This window comes from Crocuta crocuta, unplaced genomic scaffold (assembly GCF_008692635.1).
Source record: "Crocuta crocuta isolate KB4526 unplaced genomic scaffold, BGI_CrCroc_1.0 scaffold25, whole genome shotgun sequence".
Taxonomy (NCBI): domain Eukaryota; kingdom Metazoa; phylum Chordata; class Mammalia; order Carnivora; family Hyaenidae; genus Crocuta; species Crocuta crocuta.
In genome coordinates, this window is record NW_027532015.1 from 18,259,496 (window position 1) to 18,269,755 (window position 10,260).

General features: G+C 38.8%; 2 protein-coding genes across 2 annotated transcripts; both read right to left on the reverse strand.

The window, feature by feature from the left end:
- Window positions 1-254: 254 nt before the first annotated feature.
- On the reverse strand, window positions 255-1,286 carry TAAR8 (trace amine associated receptor 8). The gene has a single exon (XM_077776075.1). The coding sequence runs from the start codon at window positions 1,284-1,286 to the stop codon at window positions 255-257; it is 1,032 nt and encodes a 343-aa protein (XP_077632201.1).
- A 7,452-nt stretch (window positions 1,287-8,738) lies between these two features.
- Window positions 8,739-9,785, reverse strand: TAAR9 (trace amine associated receptor 9). Its single transcript, XM_077776087.1, has one exon. The coding sequence runs from the start codon at window positions 9,783-9,785 to the stop codon at window positions 8,739-8,741; it is 1,047 nt and encodes a 348-aa protein (XP_077632213.1).
- Between the last annotated feature and the right edge of the window lie 475 nt (window positions 9,786-10,260).

Below are 10,260 nucleotides of genomic sequence, written 5' to 3' on the forward strand. Positions count from 1 at the left end.
ACAAGGACATGTACAGAGCACTAGGGCAGATTACGTATGTAAACCACTTCATTATTTTCTATTTAGTTCAGTAATATCTCTGCAATGATTTAATGGATGCAACTTCTTGTGATTTTGTTCTTCCTGGCTAATTTGAAAAAAAAGATAATATATGTCCTCAGTTTTGAAAGGATTTGTTCATTTCTTATATCTAATTTCATCATAAATGTATCATTTTAAAAATGTTTTTAAATTTCTCAACTTAGTGTTCATACTTAATCAACAAATAAACTAATGGTTGATGAGCTATCCTTTAAAAATTCTCCACTTAAAATAATTTTTATGGCTTTCCTAAACCAAGGATAAAATAAAGCATAAATCAAAGGGTTAATGGCTGAGTTGTAATAAGCACCCCAACAGCAAATCTCATAAATATAGGCAGGGGTTATGAAACCCAAATGGGCATCAATTAATATATCAATTGTATATGGTAACCAAGAGATCATAAATGCTACCACTGTGATACCCAGTGTTTTAGCGGCTTTTCTCTCTCTCTTGGCCACTCGGGATTTGTAACTGTCTGAGGCTGATTCTGCTTTGCTACCAGTATTTTCAATTTTTATAGCTTGTTGTTTAGCTACTAGAAAAATCTTACTGTAAAGAATTATCATAACAAGGGTGGGTATGAAGAATAACAGAAAATTTATCAAAACCCAGTCTTGATTTACAACAATTTGACACCCACCTATACAGTTGAGGGCACTTACTAAGTCTTCCATGCCATCATCATTGACACCCGTATAGAACACGGCACCACTGTATGCAATGGGCAGGATCCAGGAGATGCCGATGCATATCCCTGACACACACACTGTGAACTTGGTAGGATAGACCAGAGGCTCAGTAACAGCGATGTACCTGTCGATGGAGATGAAGCACAGATGGAAGAGAGACGAGTAACAAAACGCCACATCAAAGCAACTGTGCAGGCTACAAAATCTGGCTCCAAAGTACCAGCAGCTCTCCACAGACCTGACCATGCTGAAGGGCATGACGGTCACCCCCACCAGAAAGTCAGCACAGGCCAGAGAGGCGATCAAGAAATTGGTTGGAGAGTGCAGCTGCTTGAAATGCAGAACTGAAGTCATCACCAGGAGGTTCCCAAACACAGCCAGAGAAGACGCAAAACCAAACACTACGTACAGAATCGCCCTGGATCCAAGCGAGTAGGGAGTTTTAACACACGATCCGTTGACATTCTCATAGCAAAGCTGTCTAACAACATGTTGGGAAAGATTGCCAGGCATGTCCTGCATTTTGATGCCTGCTATCGTTCAGCCCTTCCTTGTGGTAGGAAATAAAGTTTTTCAATTCTGAGAATTAAAAAATTTAAAAAACAATCAAATCGCGTATTTGAGCAACTGCTTGTAAGTATTGCCTCATCTTCTATCCTTGATCCCATTTTAATTATAAAGAGGAGTTAAAAGAATTTCAAAAAGTCAGAAATGTATCCTTTCTGACTTTAATGCATGCAATTATTTCTGTGATTACATCTAAAGCTAATCCCAAGCTAATCTATTATGAATTTCCATCAAGCCCGAATTGGTAGTATCTGAATAATTAAAGAAATGTAATTTAAAGACTTGATTCTTTATACCTGTGAGGTCCTTCCTTCCTGGCAAAGAATAATCACATATAATATAATTACATATTTGAAGAGTCACCTTTTAATAGACTTCCACCTTCACATCGTCTGAGAAGTTAACACCTAGAATGTTTTAGGAAGCCGGCCAATAAAGTTCACCCATTATAAATTCCTCACTAGGAATCCCTACAGTGTAAGGTGTGAATCCAGAAAGGAAACTTTTGATAATTATAATTAGTTAAGTTTTTCTGCAAAATGTATTACTCGGTGCTCTACCAGATTGCAGAAAGACTTGTGATTTTCCTAACCAAGAGATTTCCTTATGTTCAACTGTTCCGAAATAGCCTCATCCAGTATGTGGCAGGATATTCCCCATTTACAAGACTGGCTACAGAATTTGTAGAGACTAGGGCAAATGAAAAACATGGAGATCTTTTCTCAAAATATGGAAAAAATTGCCCTTGAGTATAAAGCTTGTTCCTTTTTTCTGTTTTATTTATAAGGTCCCTCTTCCTCGGATGTGAGGGTGTTTGCAGGACAAATACAGACCCTGGAGATGCCTAGAGACCTTGCGTTAGGACTCGGCCCACCTGGCGCACCCACTGCCAATTTCCCCCTCCTGCCGACGGCTGAAACAATACGCATGCCCAGGCTGGGGGCCTAGGAAGCTGAGCAAGGCAATTGGTCCTCCCCCTGGGCCTGCCACCTCAACAAAAGACAGTTTGCTGACACCCTAGGGATTGTAACCTCCACCTCAGGCCCCACTCAAAATACGGATTGAGGGTGGGTAAAAGGATTGCACCTGTTATGGTACCCTTCTAATGTGCTGTGGCTCTACCAGCCTGGATGGGGTAACACCTGCCGTGACTGACCCTGAGACCATGGAATGCCATCTTGTGTCAACCCTCCGGCCCTGTATCCAGTCCTCCAATAGGGCAGTCTTAGTAGGTTAGGGTGAGGAAGGGGAGGCTGGACCAAGCTGAAGGTGCTGGTGGTAGAGGTGCTGGGGGGACAGGAGGCCAAGAACTAGTCCAAGGGAGTAGGGGAAGTGGTATAATGCAGGACAATCACACGTAATGCATCTCGATGGTTCCAAGACCCCCACACGTGCTCTGTTGTCTTTTAAGACTTTACATACAAACTCAAATTCAAATATAAAATATTTAAAATTTTCAAGCCGCAATAGCAGGAGTCTGTGCCACTGGGCTCATCACGAGCCCATAGAAGGGCCCTGCCTATTTCATTTCAGAGATTAAGTGATCTCTATGATAGCAATTAAATGATGAGGCAAAGAAAATCCAATGGAGGTGACTGAGAAACTGCCAGATGGGAAGGTGCAGGAGTTGAGTGCCAGGGAGTTCCAATAATAGCAATTTTTCCTGACACAGACGCTGCCTTTGCAATATTAACAGAAATTTAGGGAGCTCAAGAGGGAAATTGAAGATACTGAAAGCTACATAAAAAGATTTCAGGTCTAAGGAAATAAGCTACCTTTGATCCTATAAAGCAAATAGAAAGTGCTAAAGACTTCTTTCTTTAAGACTTTAAGACTTGAAAACAGAAATGGGATCTGTCACTTAGGATACAGATATTAAAAATATATTGGAGGGCTCCTGGGGGGTTCAGTTTGTTGAGTCCGACTCATGATTTTGGTTCAGGTCATAATCTCAGTTGGTCGGAATGGAGCCCCATGTGAGGCTCCACACTGACAGCACACCTATGTGGGATTCTCTCTCTCCCTCTGCCCCTTCCTCACTTGCTATCTCTCTCTCTCAAAATGAAAATAAATAAATAAATAAATAAATAAATAAATAAATAAATAAATAAATAAGTGAAATATACTGGGATAAGAATAGAACAGATATTAAAGGTGTGACATGAAAACAATTATTCAACTGCCCATCTACCAAATTCCTCTTGGTAATACTATCTTATCTTCTCTTTAAATTCTCAAACCTGACTTGATTCCAGCCCACTCTAATTCAGTAACTTTGCCTCCCTGCTTTCTGAAAATATGAAACACACAATTTAAAGACTGAAAGGATGAAGGGGTTTAGGTATGATGGAGGCAGGAAACATGGATGACTCCCAGATTTTTAACTTGCCAACAGAAAAGATAGTGTATAGAAGGAAGACCACATTTGGTGAAGAAAGATGATCGGTTAGGTTTGGATTGGTCAGAGCACAATCTTGTACTTTGTATGGCAAGGAAGGAAGCACATTATCTGGTAGACCTTTTCAGGATCCAAAACAACTTATTCCACAGTTAGGAATACTTTTCTGTTCCATATACTGAGTCACAAAAAAGTCTGCCCGATTTGTATAGGGATTGGAGGATGGGTCTGGGCTACAGTGTGATTGCCACGCAATTTAGTGGCTTGGTGGTGCCGGAGGTGTTCATAATGGTAAAAACAATGCAGTTTAGATTTTACGGAAGGCTTCAGTGGAAGAAATATAATGCAGTCATTTGGGGTTCTGAAGCAAGGCTCTGCTATTTACAGCGAAGGATAAAACACCTTTTGAAAGATGGCTCTTTGTGTGCTACAGAGGCCAAGTAGTGATAGAACACTTGACCTTATGATACCAAGTGATCATGTGTGTCTAACTAACCACTATTATGTAGGTCTTCTTGAATTTGCAAAGTCATAAAGTTGGGTAGGTCTGGCAAATTCTTGGTGAAATGGAAATTGTACACCTGGAAGCAAGCCCAAGCAAAGCCAGACAGCATGAGTCCAGAGCCCATGTTACCCACCACATCTGCACCAGTATCCCTTCCATCTCACACTCCAGCAAACTGAAGTGGAGGAAAAGATGTAGCTCGGTCTGTGGGTAAGTTGTCTTAGTATGTGGGTACAAACCAAAAATAGAGAGCAGCTGCATTACAGACTTGCATTGGCCTAAGGATGAAAATCTTCTCAATAGGAAAACTTTTGCTTCGACTAATAATATTAACTGAAGGACACCAGAATGTTATCCGACCTGAACTTCACTCTTAATTAGCATATTATTCTTTTTCTAAAGTACTTCTCTCTGTCCCCTAAAGTACCCCTAGGGCCTTCATCCACTCAAAAGGGAAACTCTGAGAAAACGCTTTATTGTGAATGCTTTAATATGAACAATTAAATTAGCTTAGCCCATGGTTATTACTTAGTAGCTTATATTACTGGTGGGAAAGGACACAGCACAAGTATTCCATCGTAGCCAGCAGTGCAAGGGAGCTCCTAGGGGATGGTAGGAAGTAGAGACAAAACAGGCTGGGGACTCAAGTGGATTTTTCCTGCTCATAAATGTAATCAGGATGAGTCATAACAAGGATCTTATCCATCTTACCTTTGAAATGGTCTACACTCCTTAGCTTAGTACTAACCTTAGAAGCCAATGAAATTTGTCCTTTGGCATGAGACATAGCTGAGGGCTTATCTTTACATCTGTGGTGTGTGTGTGTGTGTGTGTGAACACAATAAAATACGTCAGCGCCCATGCAATGCCTGGGAAGACAGTTCATGCCTTTTCGTTTCTGAGAAATATTGTTGTTTTTTCTGGCTGGTTCACGATGGTAGGAAAGCATTGGCTTTGAAGACTAACAGACACAGGTCTAAATATCTAGCTCTAGTACTTAGTGCATAATCTCCCTAGAGCTGGTTTCCTCATTAATTATTCCTATGACTAATAGTAGCAAGAAAAACAAAATACTTCTGATAATCCACATAATAGGAATGCAATGTAAGCAGTTTATATAAATGTCCTTTTATTTATGTAATTTTTAATTCATATTTTTGAACTATTGCCTCCCTTTATTCTTACTAATAAACTTAAGAGTTATTCTCTCTGGAGGGTTTACTTTTGACCTGACGTCATTTTCTGAACAAGCTAAGTAGTTCATTCCAGAGAACCCTGCAGCTCTTCCTGAATGAGCTCTGATTTCTAATCATAAAATATTAGTTGGTTGGGTTTAGAGCAACCTTATCAGTTAGTGGCAGTGCTGTGAGTAATCTGTCAATAACAAATTACAAAGACAGCATAGACCATCATTAAGGGCCAGGTGCTTTCAGAGAGCTACTGGTGTAACTGGGCACTACTGTAATGGCATTTCCTCACTTATTCCTGAGGTTGTGATTAATGTTTACCTGAATGCAGCTAATGTTCGGTGACTTTCAATGTCTGAACTCTCCATTTCAAATTTCTTTTTAAATTATACAAAACCCTATATAAGGTAGCAGCTATGCTTTCAGGACTTACTAAATTGAGAAAAATACATGTGGATAAAAACTATTATGAATTCAGTAATGCTTTTATGTGAATTTTTCTTTTACGAATTAAAAATAAACATGTATTTTAAATAATAGTACATACATAGTATTTACATAGCCTACAACGTGGGGCATAAGTGGTCTAATTAATTCTTCACAACAGTTCTGCAGCCTTCCGTTGGCTGAAGCAGGCAACTTGGGAACCAGAGCTCGCTAGGATTAAGAAACACAGCTCAGGAACATGTGTCTACTCTGCGGACAGTCTAGCAGAATCAAGCCGGTTTCCATCTCCATCTCCAGTCCGTCTTGTTTCCAATGGACTGATGGCCCTGATGCAGTTGGTATGCAGCAAACAAAGAAGTTACTAGTTTACCTGTACAAATAATTGAGATGTAGAGGAAGAGAGTGATGCTATAGTAATGGTCTAGTCAGTTTGGGGGAAAATAAGCCAGTATTTATTTTTTTTATCAAAACACTTCCTACAAGAAGAATACAAAAATAAACAAAAGAGAGTACAGTTAAAGTGTATTCTGCACTTACAAATACGTACAAGAGCTTCAAAAGATCACTAGACAGAAGTTCTGCAATTTTGTCTAAAGATTACACTCTACATAGTGTGAGTGAACAGAAGTCTAGTATGTATTTTTACATCTCCCCAAACGATTTTCCTTATTATTTATGAGTGTTGGAGTAAGTTTACACTTGCAATTGACAGAAGGACACGTGTTTCTATGGCGACAACATTCCTGACTCACCATCAAAGGGACGCAAACTTTGCACTCTTCTTAAGGAATGGGGGGGTTGGGAGGGCAGGCCTGAGCTGTGAGTCTTTGAAAGGTCAGTACACCTGATCCTTGACTTTATCATCTCAATCGCAAACAGGCACTATGCTACAAAGGCATTCATTCATATTCCTTTCATCCTCTTTTATCTTTAACTCCCTCCCCAAATTCTCTGAGCTCTATGTGAAAGATATTAACACATAAGTGTGAAACAGCTTAATTTCATATAAAATATCTCCAAACAGATTTATTTATAAAATATGTAACATGTAAGGTTTACATACCTTTGTTTACTTAATTATCTCTTCTTCTCATTTCATAAAACAGATTTATATAAAACAGTTTGTGAAAATCAGCTACCTAAGCAAGGATTTAAGGCTGTGAATCAAAGATTTGAGAAGATGAATCACCTGTTATTAGTTTCTTTCAAATTTTGACTTTATATTAAAATAGTCAACATATATTTTTAGTTAAAATTAATTAAAATTCATGTAGCTAAGGGGCACCTGGCTGGCTCAGTCAATTAAGCTTCCTACTTCAGCTCAGGTCATGATCTCAGTATTTGTGGGTTCAAGCCCCTTGTCAGGCTTTGTGCTGACAGCTTGGGACCTGAAGGCTGCTTCTGATTCTGAGTCTTCCTCTCTCTCTGACTCTCCCCCACTCACTCTCTCTCTCTCTCTCAAAATTAAATAAACATAAATTTTATTTAAAAAAATTCATGTGAGGGGCGCCTGGGTGGCTTAGTCGGTTAAGCGTCCGACTTTCGCTTAGGTCATGATCTCGCGNCTAGAAATTAAAAAAAAAAAAAACATTAAAAAATTTAAAAAAATTAATAAAAAAAATAAAAAAATTCATGTGGCTAAGGCATGCTATCATAGGAGAAAACTGGAGCTATTCCTAAAATGTATAATGCCAGTTTGGGTGTTAGCTATTCCAAAATAATCCCTGGTTATATTTGGGTCATTCAGCTTTATATTTCCAATATCAAATACAGTGTCTCCAAAGAACAGAACACTGTGCAAAGAAAGAATTCAAAAGTAACACAGTGTGAATTTGAGGTAGCTTTTTTAATACACATTTTACTTCAAATTACTAAAAAAAGAAGTACAGAAACCACCTTTTTGTTCACAGGCTATTTTGATTGTAATAAATTATGTCCTCTAAAAGTAAGATGTAGTGTGTAATCATGTAATCATTACACCTGCTCTTTGTGAATACAGCCTGTATGAAATGGAGAGGAAGCAGTGTAAGGGTTCAGAAAACAAGACTTCCGGGGTTTTTTACACAATCCTCAATGACTAGGAAGTTCCACATTTTAACTTTCTATAAAGTCCTTTCAGACTACAAGGAGTTCCAAGAATTTTAATCTTGTATTTACTTTTCAAAAAAGGTATATTTTAAAAAGGATTTTTACCCCAGGGTGCTTGGGTGGCTCAGTGGATTAAGCGTCTGACTTTTGGTTTCAGCGCAGGTCATGAGCCCTGTATGGGGCTCTGCATCCACACTGCTTGAGATTCTGTCTCCCTTTCTCTGCCCCTCCCCGGCACTCTCTCTCTCTGTCTCTCTCTGTCTGTCTGTCTGTCTCTCTCTCTCTCTCTTCCACTCTCTCTCAATCTCTCTCAATAAATAATAAATAAACTTTATAAGAAAAAAAAGATTTATGTCCCTAACGCATCTACTTCACAAGTTAAGCAGAAACTCATTTTTCCTCCTCTGTTTTTTGGACAACTGAACACTGGTAATAGATGTGGGAGAAACTACAAAGCTTCAAAGTTTTTGAAGAAACAAGTAGGAAATTCAGAGAAGGTATTAGAAATTATCATAGAGATTAGAAAACCATAGAAGAAAATGAAGAATACTAAATAGGAAGTAATCAGGAATTTTTTTGTGGCCTATCACTGAATTCTAAAATAAAAAAATACTGAAATACATGAAGACAACAAATGCTTTAGAACAACTAAATGTTGAATATAATATCCTCCCACTTGGCAGATGATTACATTTGCCTCTCTTGGCTCAAGTGCTTAATTTCACACTTGACCTCAATTCCATGTTAGTTTCGAAATCCCTGCAGGCATCACGTCACTCTATATCTGCTTCCTCAGAAAACAAATTGATTGTTGATGAGTCTCTTCTTAAGACTTTACCACTTATGGTGAGTTTTATTGCCTTCCGAAACCATGGGTAGAAGAAAGCATATATCAAGGGATTCATAGCCGAGTTGTAATAAACACACCACACTAAAATCTCATAAACATAAGGAGGAGTTATAAAATTCATGTAAGCATCAATCACGGCATCAATAACGTATGGCAGCCAAGAGATAAGAAATGCTGTCACAGCAATACCCAATGTTTTCGCAGCTTTTCTCTCTCTCTTTGCTACCCGTTCCTTGTAACTCTCTGCGGAAGACTGAGGGTGGCTGGCTGAACTTTCTATCTTCCTAGCTTGATGTTTGGCCACCAAAAAGATCTTACCATATATAAACACCATGGCAATGGTGGGTATAAAGAATAGAAGGAAACAAAGTAGAACCCAATTTTGATTCAGTGGTGCCTGACAGCCTCCTACACAGGTGAGAGCAACAACCAAGTCCTCGATTCCTTCCTCATTGGCCCCAGTGTAGAAGATGGAAAAACTATAGGTGACCGAAAAGAACCAAGAGAGAACAATGCATATGCCTGATACCGAGACAGTAAACTTGGTTGGGTAGGTCAAAGGATCAGTCACAGCAATGTATCTATCGATGGAGATACAGCATAAATGAAATAAAGAAGCAAAACAGAAGGAAGTATCAAAACAGGTATGAAATTTGCAGTAAGTCTCCCCAAAGTACCAGCAACTCTCCACGGACCTCACTGTGCTGAAGGGCATGACAGTCACCCCCACCAAGAAGTCAGCGCAGGCCAGGGACACGATCAGAAAGTTTGTAGGTGTGTGCAGCTGTTTGAAGTGAAGGATAGCAATGATAACTAGTAAGTTTCCAAACATGGCCAGCACAGCCCCGAATCCAAGGACTGTGTACAGAATCGCTCGAGGACCCGGTGAGTATGCGTTTTTAATGCAGGATCCATTCACATTCTCATAGCAAAGCTCCACAGCTGTAGGTTGGGAAGAATTTTTCACCATTGCCTTCTTGTTTGAGTTACTTTAAAGTTGTCAAATTCCCTATGTCAGCAATTTAAAGCGAGGAGATGTTAATTTCAAGAGTTTCTAAGAAGAAAAATCCACTTAAAATGGAAGCTAGTAATTTTCTACTAATTTTCTGGCATGTTAACTAGAACCCCTTGATCTTTCTAAAAAGTATTCCCAAGTTTTCAATATATTTAGAGCGGGAACTTGTTGCAGAAAGCCATTATAATTATAGTCAAATATAGTACAAAATAAATAATTGGCAATACATTTAGCCAAATGATATATATGTACATCTTAGTATTAGATTAATATCAGATAATAATAGATTAATATATATTAGAATGTAATTGGCTCATCATTAGAAAAATCTCCTTTGTTGTGTGACATTACCTTTGGAAATCTCACCTGTAACCATCTGAGTTGAGAAATAATTAGGCTACCAAAGGTTGAGTTATATTCACAAAGTTAT

Coding starts and splice junctions, on each gene's coding strand:
- TAAR8 (XM_077776075.1), bottom strand. CDS start 1,286: ATGCCTGGCAATCTTTCCCAACATGTTGTTAGACAGCTTTGCTATGAG.
- TAAR9 (XM_077776087.1), bottom strand. CDS start 9,785: ATGGTGAAAAATTCTTCCCAACCTACAGCTGTGGAGCTTTGCTATGAG.